This window comes from Xiphophorus hellerii, chromosome 2, assembly GCF_003331165.1.
Source record: "Xiphophorus hellerii strain 12219 chromosome 2, Xiphophorus_hellerii-4.1, whole genome shotgun sequence".
In the NCBI taxonomy this organism is placed as follows: Eukaryota; Metazoa; Chordata; class Actinopteri; order Cyprinodontiformes; family Poeciliidae; genus Xiphophorus; species Xiphophorus hellerii.
In genome coordinates this window covers 4,980,947-5,008,003 of record NC_045673.1, presented here as the reverse complement: position 1 = coordinate 5,008,003, position 27,057 = coordinate 4,980,947, and the positions used below count along the sequence as shown (strand labels likewise).

Genomic DNA, 27,057 nt, shown 5'->3' with positions numbered 1-27,057 from the left:
AAAACAGCTGGGTCAAGAAAAAAGCAAAAAAAAAAAAAAACCAAAAAACTAAAATGAAACAAATAGCATTTTTCTGTAGAAAAGGATGTTAACCACCATACCTCAAAAAAGAGAAAAAGATTTCACACGTTTACTGAAGACACTTCCTTTCTAAATGGTAGCTATATTTAGCCAAATTCAAAGCTGAGTCATGTGCAGCAAAGCCGGTTTTTTAGTAAAAGTCTCTGGATAAACATGGTTCTACTTATAAAAGCTTGTTTATAAAAAAAGATATAAAATTTGTGTCATACTTAAAATTTTCCATGGAACATTATGTCAGTAATAATTTCGCCACGGTTGCAAATAAAAAGTTTACATTTTCTGCATCATTATTGAGCTGCAGTTTGGGGGCCGCACAAACTCAGTCCGAGGTCCACACACGGCCCGCAGCCATACTTTGAACACCTCTGACTTAACGTTAAAAAGAAAGAAAAAAAAAAAAGGCATATTTATCATTTATTTTTGTATTTTATGAATGAAATATGTTAGTGTTGAATCGTGTGGATAAGACACAAACATTCGTCACATCACAGAGAAACTCTCAAAGCTCTTTAATTACATCACGTCTAAAAGTCAAAGAGTCGGGTCGGAGCCGTCCGAACTCCACAGTGGGATCCTGACACAGCAGTACCGTTCAGCGTTTACACTCATCCCTCCGCAACCTGAACACACACCACACACACGTCACAGAGAAACTGGGTCTAAAGCATTCACCAATCAAGTCAGCTCAGGAGGTTTTGCTGTTGCCATGGTAACAGATATGTAACTACCACGGTGATCGGTACCGAACGTCACATGGATCCAGACAGCAGAGGAGGAGGAGGAGATGAAGGTCTGGAGGAGTCAAGTTGCTTTAATTTTACCGAACAGAACTCCGAATCCCATGATGCTTTGAGGGCACTTCTCCAGTTTCTTATGTTGAATCTGACTCCAGATCAGCTGGTAAACGCTTAGAGCTTCGGTTGGTACTCCGATCCGATTAAAACCGGAACCAGAAACAGAACTTCACCAGTCCAGGTTCAGAGTTTGAACACACTGACGACACCAGTGGGCTCCGTGGGATCAATTCAGGAGAAGTTCTGGTCGTAATCCTGTTGAAGTGCAGAGTCCATCAGAACCGCTGGAAGATGCCTTCATGAAGAGATTTCCTGCAGCAGAGTTCTGATTGGGTCGGAACCGGATGCTGAAGAGGAGAACTCAGCGCTGCTTTGCAGAAACAACTGGATCAGTCACATGATCAGGAACAAAGTCAGTCCATGATTTGATTGGCCGGCGTTCAAAGGGCGAAAAAAGAAACCTGATTGGGCCTTTGAACGTTCTGACTCAAAAACAAACCCGGTACGGAACCAGAACCCGGTTCTGGCAGACACAGGATTTGTTAGGAGTCATTTTGGAAAAGGAGACAGAAGTCGAGTTTCCGACCCGGATCCGTTAGGCAGTTCTGGTCCATTTCTGCTCCTCAAACAGACCTTCCTGGACCGGGTCTGCTGTTCTGTTCCTGATGAAGTTCTGCTAGGATTCTGGATGAGATTGATGACGTAGTATCAGGTCCAGGATAAGAAAAGAAAAAAATTAAATTATGAAACTAATCCTGGAACGTGAGAAAAAGTTTGTAATATTACAAGAATAAATTCAAAGCATCACGAGAATAAAGTCGTAATGCGAGAATAAAGTCGTAATGCGAGAATAAAGTCGTAATGCGAGAATAAAGTCGTAATGCGAGAATAAGCTACTGTAATATGATGACTGTTCTCCAAAGTCGCTCTACTACGACAAATAAAGCTGTAGTAGCGCGAGAATTAAGCCTTAATATTACAATAAGTTATAGTAGTGCGCATGGTACATTATAATATTCTGACTTAATTTTTGTAATATTACGGCTTTATTCTTCTACAACTTTCAGTAATATTACAACTTTTTTCTCACAATACTGCGACTTTTCGCGTAAAGAAGTTTCTCTTTTTTTCCACCTAGTCTGGTCCTACTAGAATAAAGTTATTACACTACAGCTTTATTCTCATAATGTTACAACTTTATTCTTGTAATTTCATTTAAATTTTGTTTATTAGCCTTTGATATCCCGCCGTAGATTTTGACTCGGTTTCGCTGATCCAAAGTTTTCCAGAACTCCTGGAGGTCTAGATGACGGACCGGATTCTGGAACAGAACCGTGAACAAACAGACATGATGGATGAAATCAAAAGTCATTCATTAAAATCACACACACGCACACACACTTCTGTTCAGGCTCATGTAGCACCAAAACACACCGTAGTGCAACTGGGTTTTAAGAAGGATAGGGGGCGGGGCTTGAACAGTCCTGTGGTTTCCCCCATCGGTGGGAAAACGGTCGCTCTCCTTTTAAAAACAAAAAACACGGGGTTTTTTTCATGATCCGCAGATTCAGTCTCACTTGTCCAATCAGTCTGCAGTCAGGACTGTCCACCTATAACCTTTGACCCCGCCCACCTCCCGACCCCCACTGTCCTCTCACAGGACGGCGTCCCCCAAACCAAAAACCAAAGAGTCTCACATAACAAAAACTCGGTGCTGAACACTTCAGTCTCTGCTTTAAGCCTCTACATCACACGGCGCCGAACGCGGCGCGCTGCGGACAATCTGTGAGGAAGGTGAGCGGCCTCCTCTTCCTCCTCCTCTTCATCACCCCCTCAGAGATGGCACTTCGAAGCGGAGAAGTCGAGGAGGAATGACAGCAGTTCAGCTCAGCTTCAGCCTGGGTTGAAAAGTGCGGTGGGAAACTAATGACGAGTGAGGAAGAGGAGTGAGGCAGGGTGAGGAAGGGGCCTTCAGTGTCAAAGCAGCACCTGTTTCTGTGAGAGTTAAGGCTTTGAGCAGCACTCCGGACCTGCTCCTCTCGGCCAATCAGAGCACTACCTGCTGTACGGGTCGCCGGGGTAACTGTTGGGCCTGCCTCCGTTGCCGGACAACGGGCTGTGAGAGGATGAGGAGGAGGAAGAAGGGGAGGACAGCAGCAGGGAGGAGGCAGAAGGTCCAGGCAGCGAGTCGTCATCGTCGTTCCGTCCGCCGTCGAAGACGTCGTCCATGTCCACTGCTACGGAGAGCCCTGATGGTGCGGGGCCTCGGAGCACCTGGGGGCCCCACATGGGGGAGAGGCGGTCGGCGGCCGGTAGGGGGCGGAGCGGGAAGGGCTGGGGGACGAGGAGGGGTGGGTCGGCGGGGGCCCTGGAGGCCCCTGGGCCCGTCTGGGAGCCCCGGTGGATGCGGTGGCTGACAATAATATTGTTGCCAAAGCCGCCCATGGACGCCATGGTGGTGCTCTGCTCCCGCTGCACCACCGCTGTCATGCCGCCCTCCGCGATCAGCCGCCGGATCCGAGCCAGGGCGTCCTCTCCGGAACCAAACTCGGCGGACTCGGCCGGACCTGAAAGAGAAACGACTCGATTCATCCCTCCATCACGACCGCCGGATCATCAGCAGGTAGACGATGCGATCCGGGTTCGCTGTGTTTCTTCACACAACAAAGAGTTCCTGCAGGTTTCACCAAGTTTAAGTCTATGCATATATTTTGATAAACAAAAAAACTCATTTTAAAAACACACACATTTAATTTTATATAAATACGTATATGTTTAATGTTTAAGATGCGGACCACCTGACTACACGACTTAAATTCAATGTGGTTATATGAAAACAATCCTCCAGAGAACGAGACAGTAAATCCAGACGGTGAGTCAGTTACCGGCTGCCGGACCGCCCGACTCGGCGGACGCTTCAGTCCGGACTCCATCTTGGACGGCGCTGCTCTCGGCCGTCTCTGGAGGAACCTGAGCGGCTCGACTCGTAGATGGAGCTTCAGCGCCTGAGGAGAGACAAAAACTCCATCAGGATGTTTCTGTCTCTGCATTTCTACTAAAACCAAACAGAACCAAAGACCGGTTCTGAGAGACGTAGAGAACGGATCGGCTATCCTGCTGGACAATAAACTGTCCCAGAAGTTATTGAGATAAATTTTGTTGTTTTGAGACCATTTTCAAGAAATAGTAATAACATAATAATGCAAGAACACATTCTCAAAGATCAATGAACTTTAAATTATGATGAGCATTTAAAACTGGAGGACATTTTAAATATCCAAAATAAATAAAATAACAGAAACAACAAATAAAATTAACTATGAAACAAAATTGTCCTTCAAAAAGGGTTTAGTTGAGACTAAAGCACCAGACTGGAGACTTTTATCATCCAGTTTTTGGCAGAAAGAGAAAAAAGAGAAAAACGATAAATCATGCAAATGAAAATTGAGCTTTAATTTATTATGCGATTGATTTATATTGATTATTGTGACAGAATCAGTTCATCTGGATGATTTAACATGAACTAATCTGAAAACTAGAGATGACGGCAGAATGCCGGGATGTTCTAACAGAAGAGTGGGTTCGTACTGGGGGGCTGCTGGGACGCGCCGGGCTCCGACAGCTCTCTCTCCGTCTGCGTCTCGGCGTTCTGCAGCTGGACGATCGGCGTCTGCGTTCCCTGTGATGTCACTGAGGGGGCGGGGTTTCTGGGCTGCAGACCGATAGCGTTCATCAGCCCCATGTCTCTGTCGAGCCTCCAGCCGGAGCGGTTTGGTCTGAGGAAAAAACGAACAGAGGATTCACTCATTCATTCATTCATTCACTCTGAGCTGCTTTTAAACCTCAACCTGAATCTGTTCCATAAACTCGTCACACTTCAGATCATTTCATATTAACATATTCTATATCGTCTCATTAATCCACAAACTTTACGTTATTTTCTACGACTGAGTATTACGGCAAAGCAGAGAAAAAAAAAAAGAATTGAGTAACCAGAATAAAATCACAATAAGAAACAAATCAATTAATCGCATGAAAAATAAAAACGAGTTCAATAATTTACATTTGCATGATTTATTGTTTTTCTCTTTCTACCAAAAACCAGATGGAAAAAAGTCTTCAGTCTTTTGGCCCCTTTTTTCAGGACTTTTATCATCAAGTTTTTCATAGAAAGAAAGAAAAAAACAACAAGTCCTGCAAATGAAAATAATTTATTTATCATGAAATTAATTGATTTATTGCTTATTGTGACAAGCCTACACCCATTATTATTTAATATTGGTATGTGTATTCCGTTTTATTTCTTTACATTTCTTACTATTTATTTTACATTTTTCTTCCTATTGTTTATTAAAATCGCTGTCAAAGTATCGGTTGCTTTGTTTATCATAATGCACGAGTCTAATTGACTTTTCCCATCAAGTGTTGTGCTTTTATGACCATTTAGTAAAATTTGCTTCTTTGGGAATCAATAAAGATAAAAATAAGAAAAAAATGCAAATCTACCCAAATTCTGCAAATTATGAGAGAATCTGCGTCAATAATTGTGGTGGTAGATTCCTGGAGGGATTGAATAATTAGATCATTTTGTGAAAATAAAATAATTTTCGTATTCGTTTCCATGAATAAAGCGTCCAGATTGACTCGGCCTCTGAATCTCTCACCCTGGTCTGTCAAAACCTCGGGTCCGGCCGGTTCCGCTGTTGTTGACGGAGAACAGCGGTTCGCTGCTGGGCTCTGCAGGACTCTCACCGTCGCTTCTGTAGAACCTGAACACAAACGGACGGAAACGTGTCCCGGGTTAATGCGGGTCCAATCAGGAAATCTGCAGCGTGGAGGAAGGAATCACTCGGTTCGCAGCCTCGTTAACGGATCCAAATGGGCTTTTCCACTTAGAGTTCTTCCTGTGAGGGCGTTCATTAGGATAACGAGGTTACATGGAGGAGAGGAGGAGGCCGGGTCACATGATGCTTAAGTTTCCATCAGGATGATGGAGGTCAGAGCGAATGATGAGCAGAGAGACACAAAAAACCGTCTGATAAATGAAACTGAAGATCTGGAGGGACGGGAAGGGGGGAGACAGAGAGAGAGAGAGAGAGAAAAAGGAAAAACGGAAAAAAGAAAAAGTGGGAAAAAATGAGAAAAGAAAAACAAAAAATAAAGAAAAGAAAAATGGACAAAAGAAAAAAGAGGGGAAAAAGAAAAACAATAAAAAAGGAAACAGTCAAAAGGAAAAAGAGAAAAAAGACTAACAGAAAGGAAGAGGAAAAAAAGGAAAGAAATAAAAAATGAAAAAAGGAAAAAACAAAGATGAAAAAATGACAAAAGATAGAAAAAACAAAAACGGGAAAAAGAAAAGAAGATTTTTTAAAAAGATCAAGAGAGTAGAAGAGGAAAGAAGGAAACAGGAAAAATAAGGAATAATGGAAGGAATGATAGGACAGAGAAACGTATAAAGAAAACAAGGAAACAAGGAAGGAGGAGAGAGATTATCACAAAAGGGAATGGAGAGATAAATGAAGGACAGATTAAAAGAAAGGAAGACAGGAAAGAGTAAAGGATGCTAATGAAAAGAGGGAAGGCTGCAACATTTAGACAGTGGATAAAGAATAAAACCTGGAAATGCAAGTTTATTTTTTGACTCTACTTTTTATTCTCCAACATTTTTCAAAATCTGGGTTAAATTTAATCCCAAAGTGCTCCAGAAATATTCAGAACCTGGAACAAATCAAAAACCCTTCAGTTCTGAATGATTCTACAGACAAACCTGAGGATACTAAACAAAAATCTGACCTCCTCCTCTCTCCATGGCACAGGAAGTGACGCCGTTCCTTGGTTCTGATTGGTCAGAATTAGTTTCTGACAGGATGTACCATTCTTCACCTGCTTTATGAGGTGAACAGCCAACGTTTTTTGTGTTTTCTGGTTCAGATTTGTGACATTCAGGCAGAGTCGGAGGTGTTGGACTCACACGGGCCGGCAGATCACGAGGTCTCCCTTGTTGGTGCCGTAGGCCAGACCCATGGCCGGGTCCGGCAGCCACCGGGCCGAGTTGATGCTGACGTGGCGTCTCTGGTCCGGAGCCATGGGGTAAACCACGTTAAAGACCATCTGGGAGGCAGAGAACCACAAACATCCTGAACACCTGAACGTCAGGAAATCTGGGTGTAAAACTTTATTTTCCAAAGATTTAAACAAAGAAGGTCCGATTTTTTTTTTTTTTTTGCTCGCTTTCTTTTCTAAACAAAAAAAAAAAAAAAGAGAGACATGACAGAAAATATTTTCAAAAAGCATTTTTTTAAGAGTAAACCCTTTTCTGAATTGTAAGACAAAGTGTCAGGGAGAGGATATGAAAATGTTTGTTAGTTAAGGGAATACAGTCAACAGGAAAAAAAGGCCCAATTTTACCCGAATGTCTTAAAATTACAAGGAAAAAATTTACTTTAATGAGAAAAAAAGCTTAGTTACCAGGATTTGATGTGACCAGTTTGGTGTATTTAAGTGTGCTGTACTGGTGCAGTTATCAAATAAATGTATAATTCAGTACATTTATGTCTGTGTTTATAAAAAGAAACATTCTAAGTCAATTTAAGTTGTTCTGTATTAGGAAATACAGAAAAACATTGCTCCGCCCTTGTTTCTTCTTCTTCTCACCCTCATGGATGTCTCTCCACCGTGCGGCTGCTGCAGGCGGAACACCTGCGCCACCATGTGGTCGGTGGAGGGATGCAGCAGGATTCTGCGGGACGCCAGGCCCACCATGACGTAGCATCCCATAGGGGACAGGCTGACGGAGATGGCGTTGGGACCTGAGGGGGGGAAGAACAGCTTTAACAGGGGGCGGAGTCAGGAAAAGATAAAGCGGCGGTTGGTGGCGGCGGCGTACCAAATCTCTTGGTGTAGAGCATTTCTCCCAGGTTGTGTGGCGCCAGAGAGTAGATGGCCAAAATGCCCTCGTCAGGAAAACCCCGCTGACTGCTGGGAATGAAAACCGCCAGCAGCTGACCGTCTGCGGAAATGTCGCAGCTGGCGTCATTGTAGATTTTACAGTTTGGCACCAGAACGTTGACCGAGGCTGTAAACAAGAAACACAAACATTCATTAACTCAAACTCAGAGGTGGGTAGTAACTAGTTCCATTTACTCAATTACATTTGAGTAATGTTTTTGAAAAAAAAAGTACTATAAAGAATATTTTTACTACGCTGCACTTTTTATTTTTACTTGAGTAATTTTATTATGAAGTTTCTCTGATCTTACTTGAGTAAAATTTCTGTATTTTCCACCCACTGAATGAGAAACAAACATGTTTTAACCAGAAATTCACCAGACACAGAAACTACAGTTTTTGTTAAAGTTTCGTGAATTTCTTTTATTGCGTTGACACGTGACATGTTAAACTGCAAATGAATACAATAAACAAAATTAAATTATAAAAACACCAAAATATTTTTTGGCACTCACAGAGTTCCCTACAATGTCTTTTTCATGAAGGGTTCTGGTAACTGACATCTGTCCTGCAGCCGTTGGACATAAACTTAAATACTTTTTATCAACTTCTAGCCAAGAGTCTGATGTTTCCATGGATACCAAATATGAGGTGCAGTAATGAGTGTAAGAAAAAAAGTTAACATCTTCGCCGGTACTGGACGCCTAACAAGTATTAAAATCATCAAGAAATCAGAAGAAATGAGGGGAACGAGGGAGGAATGGAGGAGTTCTCGTACCGTTACTGATCTCTGGGAGGTCAAACTTGGTGAAGTCCCACCACTGCAGGCGGTACGTCGTGTTGGCGATGTTGCTGGCGACCGCCGACTGACCTTCGCCAATAGAGGCTCCTAAAAATGGAGTAGAAAACAGATCAAGGCTGCATTCACACCAGCTCTGCTTGGTCCACTAAAATCAAAATCTAATTTGTTTGTCTAGAAAGTTTGGTTCGTTTGGCGAGGTGTGAATCAAACTCTGGTCTGTCTAGAAACCAGGTCTCGGTTTGGTTAAAGCGATCTCTGATGCGGCTCAAATGCATATGTAATATTACTCATCTGTGAATGTTTTAAACTTTTAAACAGATTATAGTCTCCCTTACCAGCGAGAACTCTGTTGACAGACGAGTGTGTAGCCAGACCCGGCTGTCCTCGTTCATGGAAGATCCCGGCGTACGGCAGGTACTCCGGCAGGAGGAAGCGGCTGCAGGACCAAACCAGATTATTTCAGCATTTGGTGGAAACCAAATGTAACCCGGGATTAATCGTGTAACGGACTCACCGCGGGACAAATCGCCCCAGCGACGGAGCAGACATCCTGGCATTCCGTGGTGTCCGGTGTCTCGCTCGGTCTCCATTATCACTGCAGGAAAACAGGAAAGGTTCGTATTTGTTCCTTACACTGTTTCTGAAGGACTCAGACACTTTCATTTGCTGAAAAAACATATTTAGAGCAATAATTAAGACAAAACTGTACAGAAAACCTATATATTTTCTATTGGTCTCTAAATGTGTTCTACCCAGAAGTTTTAGTTTCACCTGGTACAAATTTAGTAAAAATAAATAAATCTGCAATTAAGCACCTTTTAAATCCAATTATTAATTACTGAAGTACTTCAACAGATCAGTCCAACACTGTACTGATTACAGGTCGAGCAGGAAGGGAGGAACTTTTTACATGCTGATGTTAGAAGTAATTTTTAGCTGCAAATAATTAAGCATACACTAAAAAAATACTGTGTTGTTGAAGTCCAGGAAATAAAATGTTATTTTCTAACTTAAAAAAGGACAAAAAATAATTATTTCTTGCATTTTAATGCACTGAGTAACAAACTGAAATAGTTAAATGAAAACTCTGCATTTATCTGCTTTGATTAGAATAATCTGTTACCAAAATAATCGTTATCCATCACTGAGGGTACCAAGGTTTTAACCAATAATTCATCAGACACACACCTGAAGTCTTTGTTAAAGTTTCACAAGTTTTTAACTGAAATAAATATTTGTTTTGCTTGATTTTGTTATTTATTGTTACTTATATGAATTATTGTCATTTGACTTTAGATTTTGGTCCATCTGATTATGTCATTTTTAAATATTAAATGATTGATAATTTGATCAGTTACTCAGTAATTGAGTAGATTTTTTACCAAATACTGCTTTACTTTTGCTTGAGTAAAATTATGTTGAAGGATAGCTACTCTTACCCAAGTTTAATTTAATTTACCTCAGATTTCCGATTCAAATATGCAAATATGTTTAAATAAAACAATAGTTTTTTGTTGTTTGTAGGCCTAATAAATCACAAAACTGCAGAATAATTTTCCGGCTGCTGATTAAATTCCAGATTCTTATCCTGCCTAAAGGAATCGTGTCTCTGCGGGGAAGTTAAACACAAAGTAAGCACTAACTCCAGCTCCTCGAAGTCGACGTCGCTGTTGTCCATGGCGCTGGACGGGTTGGGGGTGGGGCTGTCGGAGGACGTGGACATGGTCCGCATGCGGTGGTTCTGCTGGTACCGAAGGGAACGCTGGCGGATGCTGTCCCTCCTGGACAGATACTGGATCATCCTCTGAGCATAGTAGGCTGCAGGAGAAAGCCTGCAGAGCAAAGAAAGCGCTTCAGGTCACAGACGGGTTCAACTGCAGCCAATCACAGTTAAAATCAATTTTATATAAATAGAACATTTTCAGCAACTAGGCAGTTAATAAAAATCAGTAACATACATCATATAAGTTAACCACTGTTCCAGTTACTGCTAATCAAAGGCAAAGCTAAACAGGTGGGTTTTTAGTTGGGGTGAACCGATTGCAGTTTTCTAGCCGATGACCCATCTTCAAAACTTTTGACCTGCCGATACCGATGGTTTTTGTCTGAAAAGTTGTTAAATATAGCAAGAAAGTTGTTGAATTGTGGGGTCACTATTGTTAACTGTAAACATGGAGACATGACCTGGTGGGCCCGGTCAGTCAGTCAGACCTCTCAGTGCAGGGCAGAAGAGGACAGCGGCTGATTTTTAGACCTTTGATGAGGTAGAGAAGATCGGTTTCACATGCTAGTCTACACTTCTAATTTTTAGTCTTGTTTAAGGGAATTCAGTGTTTCGGCTGTTTTGCAGTTTTCTGGAAGTTTGTTCCAGATTTGTGGTGCATAGAAGCTGAATCCTGCTTCTTCATGTTTGGTTCTGGGGATGCAGAACAGAACCAGAAGACCTGAGAAGGTCTGGAAGGTTGCTATGACAACAGCAGATCTTTAATGTATTGTGGTGCTGAGCCGTTCAGTGATTTATAAACTAACAACAGTATTTTAAAGTCTATTCTCTGAGCAACAGGGAGCCAGTGGAAGGACTTTAGGACTGGGTGATGTTCTCTATCTTCCTGGTTTTAGTCAGAACACCAGCAGCAGCGTTCTGGATCTGATTGACTTTTTAGGCAGACCTGTGAATAGTTTCTCTATTAGTCCTTTAATCCTGGAAATGTTCTTCAGGTGATAAAAGACTGAATCTTTAACCGTCTTTATGCGTCTCTGAAGGCTCAAACTCAGATTTCGGGTCTGATTTCTTGTTTCCAGCTGTAAGAACTAAAGCTGTGTCTGACTGTAGATTGTTCCTCTTTAGGTCCAAAGATAATAACTTCAGTTTTGTTTTCGTTTATCTGGATAGAGTCCTGTTGATAAACAGCTCTATCCTGCTGGAGAATAAAAGTCTGGCCGGTGAGAGCTGTGTGGTACCTGGCCGGGTCTGGGTAGATGGGATGGTCTCTGGACCCGGACATGTCGTATCGAGACAACGATAGCAGGGATGACTCCAGCAGCCGCCTGTCGGGAACAGACCGTTGTTAGAACGGGATTTCTGCAGCGTGGAGGAACTTCAGTGTTAAAATAGAAAAATTGGACGGATTTAGGACTTTTTCTGGCCTTCCTCAAACACTAAATCAAGTGGATCTTTGGACCTTTCAAAATGGCTCTGAATGACTTCACTAAAAACCACATATAGATATAAGAAATTACGTTTTTAGCTGTTTTGAAGCAGTTTTATGGAATAATTGCGTTAAATTTCCACAACATAATGACACTAAAAGGGGCGATATTTTTATATCCATTTTTCCTAATATTAGGTTAGAGACCATCTGCAGCTACTGCACCCGCATCTACTATAGACATTTTGTTTGCAACTAAAATACAATTTTATTTTGAAGCTGACATTTATCCATGTATGAATGATACTTTATTTATAATATGACTTACATTTTAATTTATTCAAGTTAGATCAAATTTACTTAGGATTTTTTAACAGCTATGAAATATTAGTCCACATGTTTTTTTCCTCTTGGGCTGAACATGTAATTGCTATTAATGTTTGACTGTTTACAATCAGCACCCCATAACTACCTGCTTTTGTTTTTTAATTGAGAACATTATGGAAAATGTAGCTCTTTATGTTGAGGAAGACGGCTGGCCCTCCTGATACAAAAGAAAACTCAGGTTTTTAAAGGGGCAGTATTGTGTTTTCCAGGCACAGAGTGACATTTTATAGCAAAATAAAGTAACCATGTGACCTTCAATTGACATAAAAATTATACATATATAGTTATATCAAATATGACTTAAAAGAAATATTACTTTCGCTGTCTCTTTAAGAAACTTCTGTTCTGTGTGAAACTCCACCTTCAGGAAGTCATCACAACATGGCTCCTCCATTAATCCTTTAACAACAAGCAGCTACGTTTCATTGAAAAGTAGCTGCTATAATGAGCAGTTCCAGCAGGTATTTGCTAACTGCTGCTGGCTAGTCTGAAGGAGCTGCTCTGTAAGGCGGAAGCTCAGAAACGGCAGCTCTGAGGAGGAGCTGCGCCTTGAAGGTGGGGCTAGATCCACCCAGGTGGTTCTGCACACCTGAATGGTTGCCATGGAGATTAAAGGATCAAAGCAACATTCCAGGTATGATTTGAGGGAATAACATTATAACATGATGTAAAGCTCAAAAAAGTTAATTTTACATGATACTGCCCCTTTAATCGATAACTTTGATCCCGGATCGGAGCCGACTGCAGCGCCGTACCTCCTCAGGGAATCCTCATCCGGCGGGTCAACAGGCATTTCTTGGCTTAAGGCCTCTGGCGGCTCAACGGCCCGGCTGGTGGTGGCCTGCCGGTACACCCTCTCCCACTGCGCCGTGTCCTGGTTGTAGACCAGGCCCACTGTCTGTTCGGTGGTCTGACTGGGTGGCGGCGCCAGCGGAAACGCCACCGCTCCTCCTCCACCTGGAGGAAGAGGTGGCTGCTCGCTGGTCTCTGGCGCCGCCCTCCTCTCCCTCTCCTGGGTCTCCAGCGTCCTCCTGCTCTCCTCCGGCTGCCAGGCGGCGGCAGGCGAGGGGAAGGAGGAGGAAGAGGAGGGAGGATCCAGCGAGGAAGAGGAGGAGGTGGTGGAGGAAGTCTGGTGCGTGCGCTCCCAGCGCTGGGAGTCCTGGTTGAAGGTGAGTAGGTTGTGGCAGGCCCGGCAGCGGTTCAGGTGGTGACCCCTGGAGGTCGGCGGTGGCGGTGGCACGTTGTTCTCCAGGCTGTGGGAGGCGGGCGGTGGTGCTGGCGGCTGGTAGTGGATGATGGTTGGCGAGGAAGAGGAGGACTGGGCCGGCCTGTCCGGATCCATGTTGTTGTTCAGCAGCTCTTGGCTCGGCTCCTGGTTGCCATCGGCGATGCTGCCGCCCAGCGACGAGTCGATGTCAATGCGGTCGAACTCCAGGAAGTAGCGGCTCAGGTTGCACTGCAGAACGTTCCGGAAGGAGGCCGAGGAGCCGCGGCCGCCATCCCAGAACGGGTGGTGGCCACTGCTCGTCCCGGCGCCGTCCCGGCTCCCCGGCTCCCCCTGCTGGGCAAAGCCCCGCCCCTCGGAGGCGGAGGTGTAGAGCGGTGACTGGGACGAGCCATCCTGCTGGCGGAGCACCGACAGCAGGCTGACGGAGGAAGAGGAGGAGGTCCTGGGAGGAAGCATGGCGGGGCCTGCCGCGCTGTCCCGCATGTTGAGCAGGCTGCGGGTCCAGTCCGGGCCGGGCCGCGCTGATCCCAGCGGCTCCATGATGTTCGGCATGATGGGGTTCAGGGAGGCGCCGGCGCTGTAATAGACGGAGGTGAAGGCGGAGGGCCGCTCCGAGGGCTGCCGCGGCTCTGTGCGGGCCGAAGAGAAGGTGGAGGCCGTGGAGAGCGTTGGCGTCTCCGTGGAAACCGACGGTGTCGATGTGGAGGCGCCGGTGGGCAGGCAGCGCTTCCGGCTGACGGAGCAGCGGGTGCAGACGCACACCATGCCCAGGTGCTGGGTGCAGCCGGGGAGCGAGGGGCCACTGGGACCGCCGGGCGATTCGCTGACTCCGCTGCCGCTTATGGACCGCGGAGGCGGAGGAGGCGGCGGCTGCTGCTCGGCTCCGACGTTGGGTCCCGGGGAGCGAGAAGACGACAAGATGTGCAGGAAGTTGTGGAGGATTGGCGTCCGGCGAACCGGCTGGGATGGCAGGAAGGAGCGCTGGCGGAAGTGAGGCATCTCCACGCTGTCCATCGGGACCTCAGAGTCTTCCTCATTCTGGGACAGAAGAAACTCATCAAACGTGGAAATGACCAACATGAAGATTTTCTTCAAAATAAAAACACTGATTAACACCAATAGCAATTTAAAACGTCACTTCAGAAACACTAAATCTTACCAAGTATTTGTATACTTGGTAAGATTTGTAATGACTTAAAAGAAATGTTAAGTCTTTTAAGTAATTTGTAATGCAAATATCTTAGTGCACTTGAAACAAGGAACATCTCACTTACAAGTAACATTTCCAGCAAGAAATGAACTTTTAAGCCAATAATTCCTTAATACTGATGAAAAAGTGCTAGTTCATCTGCAAGATTATTTCACTTATAGCAAGATATTTTTCCCATCTTACAAGTGGAGAAAAATCACAAGACAAATGTTAAGAACTAATCTTTATTTTACCAGGATAAAAATATCCATTGAGATGTTAAACCTGTTTTTCAAGGAAATCTTAACCAAAAGGTTAAAAGAAAATGAAAAGCTATTAAAAAAACAACAATCTGCCTCAAGACATTTTAGTTTATATTTAAAGAAACTAAACAAGGCAAGTACAGTCAATCTAAAAGTTTCTTGTAATGAGTTTGATGAAGAGAGAGCGTAGTGAATGAAAGCCTTCTTGCCAATTCAGCTTGAGCAAAAGGGGCAGAAATAAACAGCGAAAAGTATAAAAGTCAACATCTTTCAGTGAAACTGAAATATGCCAGAGAATTTGGAAATTTTTGCACAACTCACCTGCTGATTGGACGGATTCACAATCGCCGTGAGCAGGTTGTGACCCAGAGGATCAAATCTCACCAACCTGGAACAAACAACAAGAACAGGACTTTTATTTTTTTACAATTTTCTTCCAATTTATCACCCTCCCCTAAACTGAGCAGAAGCTCACTTCCAAACGGCCTGAACTAAAAGTAAACATGTTTTTATTCAAAGCCTTAGTGTGACGCAGCGTTTTGGAGGGTTAAATCTTCCGGTTGGGTTCCCGGCCTCGCATCGTGGCGACGGCTCTTCGACCCACCTCACTCGTTCTGTGTCGCTGCCCGTCTTGACCACGGCGAAGGGCTCCGGGCGGCTCCAGTCCCAGAAGTGAAGCTCATTGTTGGTGGCGATGAGGAGGAGCTGGGCGGTCGGGTGGAAGGCCAGAGAGGCGATGGCCACGTTGCTCTCCGTAAACCAGCTCTCACTGCCGCCCTGAAAGCAAATCACCCAGTTCAGCCCAACAAAGTAATGGAAATAAAATATTTGTACTGGTATGTTTTTAATGCTTATATTCCCGTTTTCATTCAGTCATAATTCAGACATTTCTGAGTACAAAACATGCAGTTGAAATATTGTTGTTTTTCATGACAGGTTTTATGTTAAAGGTGCAACATGAGAAGTTCAGGTTTTCTATTGTTTTTCAATGCAAGAACAATATTATGAATTTTTACATTTAAAGTTATGAATTAAGACTTTTGTTGGATAATCAGCAGGTTAATGAAAGTGAAGCTGCAACTAAAATGATTTTAAAAATTGATTAATCAGATAAAAGAAATGGTACCTTTGGTATATTTTTTTCATCTAGCCTCTGAAGCCTTTTTATGCAATGTTAGAAACACATTAAAAGATGAAAATGAACAAATATTTCAACTTCTTTTTTTAAATAAGAAACATTTTATTGCCTAAAATGCAATAAAACTGCATTTCTTTTGTGTAGCTTAAAGCTTGAAGCTGAAAGCTTTACATCAACATGTAAAAAGTTCAGTCATTTCTGGTTGGCTTAACATCAATACAGTGCAGACCTAATCTGATCATTATTTTTTGGATTAAATGATTAATAATTCGATAATAATTAGATAACAAAAAGAGCTCAGCGGGAAAAATTTTTTAAACAGAAGTTTCTCCGGTGAAGCTAAAACTATGTTCCAAGTAAAGTTCTGGGTAGAACTTACTTATAGACAACAGTTCTTAAACACAAAATGTATATATTTTTGCACAGTTTTGGCTTTATTATTGCTCTGAATGTGCTGTTTTCATCAAATGGCCATGTTTGACATACATATTCCAGTTAATATTCATGAATTTGTAAATTAGTTGACAATTATTTCAATGATCAATTAATCAGATTAATCGTTTCAGCCCAAAATGAAATAATTCTGTTTTTTGTTATAATATTTGCAAGCAAACAAAAGAGTAAAACTTAGATGATCCAAACCAAATCTGATCCAAATGTCAAACTGCAACATTTATCACAATTTTTAAAGTTTTACTTTGTTTGGTTCAGGATTCCTTCTAGTCGTACTGAATGTCTTCTCAGTTTACACTTATTACTGGACAAAGATGAAGAGATTTCCTGAAACAGTCCCAACTTATTCTGCACTCACATGCAGGTCCCAAATGCGGACTTCCCCATCAAGGCACCCGGAGGCCACCAAGCCAGCAATAGTGGGGTGAAAGGTCACACACCAGGGGGTTCTTCGATGGCCCACTAAGGAATGGAGGCACTTTCCAGTCTTCACCTCCGTTATGTAGATGTTATGGTTGACGTGTGTGGAGGCCATTAAAGACCTGCAGGAACAAATGAGGCAGTTTTAATCATTAATGATTCCAGTTGGTTTTAACATTTAAGTTGACATGAGGGGAATAACTGAAAACATGGAGACTTTGTTCATTGTTCTGGAACTCAGAGCGATCTCAGATTTTATTCAAACAATATCACCCTCTCCTAAACTGAACAGAAGCTCACTTCCAAAAGGCCTGAACTAAAACTAAACATGTTTTTATTTAAAGCCTCAGTGTGACGCAGCGTTTTGGAGGGTTAAATCTTCCGGTTGGGTTCCCGGCCTCGCTTCATGGCGACAGCTCTTCGACCCACCTCACTCGTTCGGTGTCGCTGCCCGTCTTGACCATGGAGGGAGAAGTTAAGAGATTTTACTTCTTAAAGATGAAATCTAATTGATTAAGGACGCTAATGTAAAAATAAAAAGCTAATCAAAGCTTAAAAGCTTAATCTTTTATTCTAAAATTCAAGAGTTTTCTTTGGTCTTTAGTTCTAATGTTTATGTTTTTAAAAGCATTTCTAGTACTGCAGACAAAGTCTTTTGAAGGCGGGTGTGTGGGGGCGTGCATGTGTGTGTCCATGCATGCGTGTGAGTGACCTGTCCGGGCTGAAGGCCAGCAGGAACGTTGATCGAGGGCTGTCTGGAAGCTCCACTTTCTAGAAGAGACAAAAACCAAAACATTTAAACTCAATCCAGAATAAATGAATAATCCTAAAACATCCGTTATTTGAAACACTTTAAATTAATGTCCTGTTAATAATAACAAAAAACAAGATGGCTGAAAAATATGAGTCCTTTACAGGTGGCTACGGAGGACTTATCCTGACAAAATTGGTCAATAAACATAAAAATAAATGAATGACTTGATAAAATAATGAAAGTGCCAATTTTGATTCCAAAAAATAAAAACTTTCCTGACTCATTTAAATCAGTGTTTATCATTTTCAACAGTATTAATTTAAAATGATTGGTATTATTTAACTTTCCATTTCATTTCCAATTTTTATTTCATAAATGTTATTTTTTAATCTACTGTTACATTTAATTACCTGTATTTACTTTGTATTTTTTGGGTCACTTTTTAATTGTACACTGATTTATTTTCTCCTCTCTTTTTCCATTTATTTGAAGATTAATATTTTCGTTTTCATCATTTTCTCTTTTCCCTTCTGATTCTTTGTGAAAACGTAAAAAATAATAGAGGAGGGTAAATAAACACAGAATATGCAAAAATAAATAAATACTGAAATAAAATCTGATGGTAAATACAAAAAATTATCAATTTTTAAAAAAAAGTTAATAAAAACTGTAAGATTGGAAATAAAATGAAAAATTAAACAGCGACATGTTAAAAATAATATACATTTTTCTACACTGTGATCAAATAAAATAAGTGTTTTTTTCTGTATATTTTTTGGATGCAATATTTGATCAACATTACTTTATTGAGCCATTAATGTATTTCTATGTTTATTGCCATTCATAATGGATGATCAGGAGAACACTAGGCATTTGGTGGAAGGCTGCACTTGATTGCAGCATTTATGTGCTGAGGATGTCCAGTTTCATTAAATCCAAGCTGTTGGGACTTGAGCGTTTTTAACCCACCTGACTCTGCCATTTCATCCAGCGGACCTTCTCCTCCACCAGCAGCTGCAGGAGCCGCTGCGAGCCGAATGTCTGGGATCCCCGCTCCCGGCTCGACAGGATCCGGACCGAGTTCCTCTGACGGGACGCCATGTTGCTACGGGGCGGGGCTCAGCTGATTGGCTGCTCTCTCCTGTTGCCGTCAGTCTGTTGTCGCCATGCAGAGGTCAGGCTATGACAGAAACAGATCGATTCAGAAAATATTTTCACCATAATTCTATTAGAAAACAGCAAAAACACTGAGGAACTATCAGCAGTTTGAATTTTACTGTGAGAAAAGCGTACAAACACTTTTCAAGGTAAGTTTTCAAACTTTTCCAGCATCACTTTGGGGATAAAAAAATAAAAAGTAAAAGATACAGTTTCAATTCATTATTGTATATCATTAATTACTGTTATTAATAATGTATTGTTATAGAATTTGACATTTACAATGTAAACTAAAATGTAGCAAAATTTGGTACCACTCTACAGTAATGCTCCATTTATAGATGACTAATAAATAGTTTATAGATACGTTGTCAATTCATCTGTAAACACTTTAAAAAATCAAGTCAAAGTTTATTTATGTAGTACATTTACAACAACCTCAGCTGACCAAAGAGCTTCACAACAATCACAGCATCACAGGTGGATAAATGATGAAACAGAAAATTAAATTAAGTTTGGTAAAAATAATAATTATAAAATTGTCAGAAATTACTAAAAACTAACATGAATAAAAACCAAGACATGCTTAATTTAATTCAGCTGCAGCAATTTCCCAAAAAACTCAAATCAGTTAAGAATTAATGTCTTTTTTTGATCATTGATAACTGATTATTATGCATTAAGAGGGAAAAGGACACTATTTGTAATATATATATTTTTTATTTTATTTTGGTAAACAAAATATTATTATGCTCACAAGGTAGTCTGAAATGTTCAGTATAACAACTTTCTCCTAAAATATATAAGCAGATTTTAATCAAGCAAAGGTTTGCACTTTATTACAAAACTGTGCAATTTCAATATCAAGCACTTTCAAGGGCTTTATAAGAAATCAAGCACTTTCCAAACCTTAAAAACACCAAAGTGAAATTCAAGCAACCATAAAACCTCTGAATCAGACCAGGAAGAAAATAAAAAAAGTACCAAAGCTGCATCAGAGACGATGAGGAGTTTCGTTTCCTCAGCAGCCGTTAATCCAGAGTAATAATTATTCTCACTTTGAAACGAAAAAAAAACAACATGCATTTATTCAGATTTCAGTCTGCTGATCTCTGCAGCTTTAAGGTTTAACTAGCACTTGAATTTACAGAGTTTCCATCTGCAACGTTCCTCACAGGAACAGGAACGCCGTCAGACGAGCAGCTAGCGCTCAATAAATAAAACGTCCATGACACAGCGCTTCTCCGTCTCGTTTTTTCACAATGCTTCAACAGAAACAGTTTATGATGCTGATTATATGCTCCAGATATTTGATTAAAGGTGGAAAATTTTATTTAAAAAAAGTATACAAGTTCAGCAGCTTCACTGATTCACAGAAAAAAAACAGAATATGTTCAATCTGCTCTTTTCTAAACCCCAAAAATTTAAAAATAAAAATCCTGTAAATAAGCAGAGAAAAGTTCAAAATCCGCTGTAAAAGTAACGTTAGCTCAGGGGTGTCCAAAGTGTGGCCCGGGGGCCATTTGTGAGCCAAATAAACTTGTTTCATGGGTCCAGGTAGATTGATTCAGACATACCGTTTTGTTATTTCTTTGTTAAAGGCCTGAGCTTTCAAAACTGATACAAATTAAAATCATAAAATGGAAACTTTTTCTGACCACATTTTTCACTTGCAACTTTGTTTTAGAGTAAATAAAACCACAGACTCAAAAAAAGCAGACCTGGGTGGAACCAACGATAAACTCTGCTAAATAAGGCAAAAGTTTCTAAAGACTGACCCACTTCCTGTTCTTGTTGCTGAGATAATCTACATGAAGAAGAAGAATTAAGGCACTTCTTTTTGTTCTTCTCAAATATGGCAAACACGCTAAAGCATTTTCATCAGAATACTTTGTTTTATTAAAACAAACAATATTCTGATTCTGATATTTATCAGAACCAGCATAAAATTTCGTTTTGCTTACTGATTATGTAAAAACAAGAAATATATTACAGCTAAATTGTCCCAGAAGTTATTGAAATAAGCAATAATACTGTTGTCCTGAGATCATTTTCAAATAATATAATGATACAGGGCTTCCCCCAGTGTATTATAAGCCTGGCGGGCCGCCGGGCTTAGCATGTTTTCTAGGGAAAACCCTGTGATATTGATGTAACAATAAAAGGACACATTCTCAAAGTTAATAAACTTTAAATTCTGAGGAACATTTAACACTGGAACAGGAAGAAATTTTAAATATCCCAAAATATCCAAAAACTGTCGTTAAAAAACAAAAGGTTTAGTTGAGACTAAAGCACCAGACTGAAACTTTTGTCATCCAGTTTTTGGAAGAAAAGGAGAAAAAAGAAGAGAAAGAGACAAAAATTCATGCAAATGGTAATTATTGAGCTTGTTTTAACTTAAAATGCCATTAAGTGATTTATTGATTATTGACCTAATAGACCCTTTTCACAGTGACGTCAGACAATGGCCGCCATAACTCAAAACTGGGTATCTTTACTTCCGGTGTGATTTTGCCTTGGGAACCAAGCTGAAAACTTCCCGCATTCTCATAATCTTAAGGATATAATAAAAGGTAAGTTTAATAATAACAGCATTTAAGTGTTAGATAGCTGTTACTAATCATTGTAAATTCACCATTCTCTATCTGTGTATAAAATAAACAGCCTCCGATCGGAGAGTAAACCACCTAGCAGCAGCTTTAGCCACATTTAGGAAAAATATACTCTCTGTCAGCGCTGTAACGTTTAGAGGTTCACTTTCTGTGTTTTATAAAACAGTGTTTACGTGCTAGATAACCGTTATAAGTCATTGTCAATTTACCATTCTCCAACTGTATTCAAAGGAACCAGCCTCTGATCATGAGTAAACCAGCTAGCAGCAGCTTTAGCCACAGTTAGGAAACATATACACCGCCGCCTGTCAGCGCTGTAACGTTAGAGGTTCACTCTCTGTATTTTATAAAACGGTGTTTACGTGCTAGATAACCGTTATCAGTCATTGTCAATTTACCATTCTCCAACTGTATTCAAAGGAACCAGCTTCCGATCATGAGTAAACCAGCTAGCAGCAGCTTTAGCCACAGTTAGGAAACATATACACCGCCGCCTGTCAGTGATGTAACGTTTAGAGGTTCATTTACCGGTGAATCATTATGTTTTATAAGTTTAGAAAAAACAAGACAAAAGCCACAAATAACAGTTGGGCTTGACGATATTTCTGTTTTTCCAGCAACAAAATGCGCATCTCCATGCACTGTTCATGTTTCTGTCACTGCTAACTGTCACAGAGTCTCTCCCAAAGACGCAAAGAAGGAATAAAAATAAATACACAAGAAAATATTAATGTGCAATGATTTGGATAAATAACTTTAATCTGATTACTGGATTTGAAATACGAACTCGTTAGATTATTCGTTACTGAAAAAGTGGTCCGATTAAAGGCATTACAAAGCAGCGGCGGCACCGGACATCTCTGCTTATAACAAACAAATCCCTATTTTATGGGATGAGTGGCAACTCCAGTCTATAATTTAATAATCTGATCAAGATTAGAGCCTAAAACGTTATAGTTCAAAAACAGTAAAAAGTTCTGGTTAAGGAACAGTTATGTCACGTAGTTAGCTAGCTAACAAAATTCACTAATGCTAAGCTAACGGTTACGCAAAACAAAAATACCTACCTTCATAGTCAAACAGGTATTGTTCGGTGAAGAATTTGTAGCCTTTGTCTAATTTAGATTTTTTTGTCAGAGAGAACTGGTTTGCAAATCGTGATATATCTTCAAATCTTATTTTAGGCAAATGTTTTAGAGACTGTGTAAACTCCATGCTCCGGTGATCTGTCTGATCAACATATGCTGTCAGATTTATACATCTCTCTCTCTCTCTCTCTCTCTCTCTCTCTCTCTCATATATATATATGAAATAGACAACTTTATCATTACTTACTATGTACACCGGAACTAAGGATACACAGCTTCGAGCCAAAACGGAAGTTGTGTGACGTCATGTGAAAAGGGTCTATTCACATGAACAGATTCTACCTGACCTCTAAAACTGATCCCATCTGAAATCTTTAAACACAAAGCTTAATTTAGAGTTGCATATCTTACTCCTGTCCACATACACCCCCCCACACACACACACACTCCGCTACAAGTCAGTATCAGCTGTGGAATGAACAGTGTCACCAGATGATGTGTCACCGCCAGATTAAGGAGTAAACAGGTCGGCATGAAGTGCCTAAGATCAGAATAATCCACACAGCTGAACTGTGTGGATTATTGCGTGATTAATACGTGACCTTTCGCTGACCCCGCCGCAGCGCTTGGGTTTCATTCAGAGAGCGGGGCGGATCGGGGTGACACCTGGATTTAAAGCATCAATCTCAGTCAGAGGAGAGGGAAGGAAGTCAGCACATTTAATTCAGAAAAAAACTTTCATTTTGAACGCAAGAAAAGTTTAACATTTTACTGAGGAGAAAACGACAGAAATTATCAAAGAAAAACTTAAAAGTTCAATAAGAGACATTAGTTGTGACCTAACATTTAAGCATTTTTACAAGATGGGGAAGCAGGGCTGCAGAATATGAGAAAATATTGCAATGAGCATAACAGTTGCGCTATCACTATATTTAGGCCTGATAACTCATACATTTTGCTGGCCGATAAATTGCTCCAGACGTTACTGCGATAATATTGGAAGACATTTCAAATATCCAAAATAAATAAGCAAAACAACAAAAACAATTAATAAAATAAATTATTAAGTCTCTGTAAACAAAACCATCCTCAAAAAAAAAAAAAAGCAGGACTAGTTAAGACCAAAGAACTTTTGTCATCCAGTTTTTGTTTGGAAGAGAGAAAAGAGAAAAACAATTTCTTTGTGATATGAATGCAGAACACACTCATAATGCGATTCGACATATTTTGCAACCAGTTTGTGTAAATTATAATTACACTATGCTTAACATGCAACATAATCACTCATAGAAACAGCTGCAAATTGATTTTGTTCATCGTCAAACTGATAGATTAGAAAGTATATATATTTTAAATCTTGTTTATTTGTGATCCACAATGCTTAACGGAAAGGTTTGTGACTTTTGATATTATTAGTAATTAATGTTTATTTTAATTTGTCGTTGCAGTTTGTAATGAAACGTGCTTTGCTAGAAACGACTGGTAATCTGAAATCATATTGTGATAATAGGCCTGTCACATGATAAATTTTACTGGACAATAAAATATTGCAATATAAGACTTTGTTTCTATGTAATTTTAAAATAATACAATGATAATGGTATAATAATACAAGTCTTCCCTCTCAAAAACCAATACATTTTAATTTTGTAATTAAAATGTATTGCAAAACATACACTTTATGTATGTTTTAACAACATACACAAAATAACAACCAATTATTTTGGTTGTTATCCAAAATAAAACAACCATAAAAACAATGAAACAAAAAAAAAGAAACACACACACAATAGAAACCATAAATAAAATGGATTATTTTGCCTCCCTAAACAATATTACCCTTCAAAAAAATATCAGAATGGAAATTATCAAGCTTGTTTTAACTGATCATGTGATTAATAGATAGCTTATTGTGACAGGCTTATGTAATAATTGAAATAGCTGAAAAATAAATGGAAATGTAACATTTTTGTCCGTAACACACTGCTCTATTAGAATGAGTCGTCAGGGCAGAGTAAGGACTGTAAATCACATCAAGGGAGGAATTTTCCTCCACTTTAGCCTCTTTAATAATAATATTAACAGGTTTCACACAGAGGGAAACAGCAGGAAGATCCTGGATTAAATCCCAGCCAGATTGTAGCTTTGCTTTTCAGTTTAGGTTTTTAATTTCTGTTCAGTTTCTCCAACTTCTTCCTAATCCAGTCTAAAAAGCACAAACCGAGTTAATGGATGATCTGCATTTTCCTTCAGTTATGACAACGTTTTTCTCACTTATCGATGCATAAATTAAACACACAGCACTGGACACTTTTTATTTCAATAAAATAAATACAAACTGTCTGGATTGAGGACTGCAAGTCAGAATGAGTCATGAAAACTGAAATCAGCAAACCACATTCCCAGCATTTTCTGGTAACAAAAAAAGTAAATCTGATCAGGAGGACAATAGTCACAAGAAATTATAACCAACCTGAACTCCCATTATAACTGAGAACAAGCAATAATATCCCTCAAATGGAGCTTTATGATTATTTTAAAAAAGCTAATGAGACAACACTTCACATTTCCAATTAACTAACATATTCTTATGATTGGTCTTACTTCATAAATCAAAGTGAACCAATCAGATCAAACAGCAACCATTTTATAAAAAGGATCTGATTTCAATCTAGGTTTCAAACTAATACAGTCAGTCAGAGATAAAGAGCAGAAATTCCTGGTTAACTGGAAAGAAAACAGTTTCCAATAGAAACATACTGATATGTTATGTTAATACTGATATCAGTATGTTAATACATATCAGTATTAACATACTGATATGTCAGTATTAACATACTGATATCAGTATTAACATACTGATATGTCCACGTAACACTGGAACTGGAAGACATTTTAATATGCAAAATAAATCAATAAGCAAAACAGATTATGAAGCCTCAACAAAACACCATAGGAATCATTAGGCTCAGAGTGGGAAAACAAGCAAAACTTCCAGTCAGGACTTTTGTAACAAAATAAAGAGTCAAACTAACCACATTGTACTGCGGGTCAAAAGTTTGCTGTATTTTTCAAAAATAGTGACTTTTCAATATTAAAGACCAGCATCACATTAACGATTAGGCAAACTACCCAAACATGCACGCAAATGGAAAATATCACACCTATTTTAATTTATTATGCAATTTATTGATTTATTCCTTATGGTTACAGACTTAGATATACCAGATAGATATTCACTTGATTTATTTCTTATTTTTTAAATATGTACTACTTCTTGTCTGGAAAAAAAGGATCCTGATTCTGGTCAAAGAATCAGCAGGACTCCAGGAACTTCTGCATCATGGTGGGACAGCTGTAACGATCTGATGAGCTCAGCATGATGCCAGTAGAGATCTGAAGCCATCCAGGATTTCTATGTGGGGGCAGAAGATCATTTCCAACTCCTACCATGAGGCAGAAGTAACAGGAGGTTCCAGATTCCAAGAATCTGATTCAGGAACAGTTTCTGCAAACTAGGATGTTGGCCTGAAGAAAAACTGTCCTTTATGAGAAATTATCTCATGTCACAGTATTTAATTACATTTTTTTATTGCTTAGAGTTATATTTTTACGGAAAAATGTTACATTTGTATATCATTTATTGCTGCTGGTCTTGTATTTGTCTCTTGTGTGAATATTCTTGTGTGATACCGAGAAATAAGGTCTGGATAAATCCATTTTGAACACTGTTTGTGTCCAACTTCGACTCTCTAACACCTAAAAACATTATAAAATGTCAACATCATCTGGAGTTCAATGTACCAAGTCACCCAAGCATAGTTAATTTACAACAAAGTCACTAACTAACCTAAAAGAGACACTAACAAACCAGTAATCGTTAATCTGGTGATGTTAGCTCGATATGTCCAGCTAACCTTTAGATGAAGCTAAAACCTACATTAATAGCTGTTTAAGTATATCCAGTGTTTCTAAATATCCTTTATAAAAAGCTATAGTAAAAGGTGAGAGTATAAACCCAGCATTTAAATCACAAAATAAAAAAAAATCCACATTTAAAGCCGAATAATCGGAGCTCGGCCTACCTTCACAGCCGCTGCTAACGGGTTAGCTGCTAACAGGCTAGCTTCGGTTAGCCGCTGAACAATAAACCGTCAGACAGAAACATCCGCGTCTCCGGGTCACTCTGCTGGGCAGGCTCCGTTAAGATTAGCGGCCAACGTTCGTCTCCAACGAGGTAAAACAAATCCAGGTTGATTTTTGAGACATCGGTCCGATGGTTAAATAGCTGCCAGACGGCACTCTGCTGCTGCGCATCCAGCTAACGGCTAACCAGGCTAACTCCGCAGGTTGGCTCGCAGATCGCCGAGTAATCGAACTCTACTAATGTAAGGAGGATATTTTTAATATAAACCACCAACGTAGGGCGCAAAGGTGAAATATTAGCTTTAACGTTGGTGTATGCATTCTGCACTAATTCTCAAACAATAAAGCTTCTAGAAAATCAGGCTGTTTCGTTAATTCTGACAGAGAAGTTGCTCTTCAGTCGACTGGCGCTCCTTAAATGGACTAGATAAATCAGAGTCAAAC

The 27,057-nt window shown here is 40.1% G+C and overlaps 1 protein-coding gene across 4 annotated transcripts; it reads right to left on the bottom strand.

Moving 5' to 3' along the window:
• Window positions 1–482: 482 nt before the first annotated feature.
• ambra1b (autophagy/beclin-1 regulator 1b) lies at window positions 483–26,841 on the bottom strand. Of its 4 annotated transcripts, XM_032583360.1 has the most exons (19): window positions 26,553–26,841; window positions 18,576–18,786; window positions 17,565–17,623; window positions 16,791–16,974; window positions 15,446–15,618; window positions 15,163–15,229; window positions 12,917–14,427; window positions 11,587–11,673; window positions 10,269–10,457; window positions 9,140–9,220; window positions 8,961–9,061; window positions 8,602–8,712; window positions 7,762–7,950; window positions 7,530–7,684; window positions 6,847–6,986; window positions 5,540–5,644; window positions 4,464–4,651; window positions 3,761–3,880; window positions 2,931–3,442 (listed from the first exon to the last, which is right to left on the bottom strand). In XM_032583360.1, exons 2-19 carry the CDS (start codon window positions 18,705–18,707, stop codon window positions 2,931–2,933), a joined length of 4,104 nt encoding a protein of 1,367 aa, XP_032439251.1. In that variant the 5' UTR covers window positions 18,708–18,786; window positions 26,553–26,841. The 4 variants fall into 4 exon arrangements, with proteins under 4 accessions (XP_032439269.1, XP_032439259.1, XP_032439278.1 ...); XM_032583378.1 differs by lacking the exon at window positions 11,587–11,673 and having other exon boundaries at window positions 483–3,442; XM_032583368.1 differs by lacking the exon at window positions 26,553–26,841 and having other exon boundaries at window positions 483–3,442; window positions 18,576–18,707.
• Between the last annotated feature and the right edge of the window lie 216 nt (window positions 26,842–27,057).

Bases quoted from the DNA above. Each gene is read 5' to 3' on its own strand.
- ambra1b (XM_032583360.1), bottom strand. From the start codon at position 18,707: ATGGCGTCCCGTCAGAGGAACTCGGTCCGGATCCTGTCGAGCCGGGAG. The intron at 16,975-17,564 runs GTCACTCACACG...TTGTTCCTGCAG, and splicing joins CTGGCCTTCAGCCCGGACAG to GTCTTTAATGGCCTCCACAC. The intron at 3,881-4,463 runs GTACGAACCCAC...GTCTCTCCTCAG, and splicing joins CGCGTCCCAGCAGCCCCCCA to GCGCTGAAGCTCCATCTACG.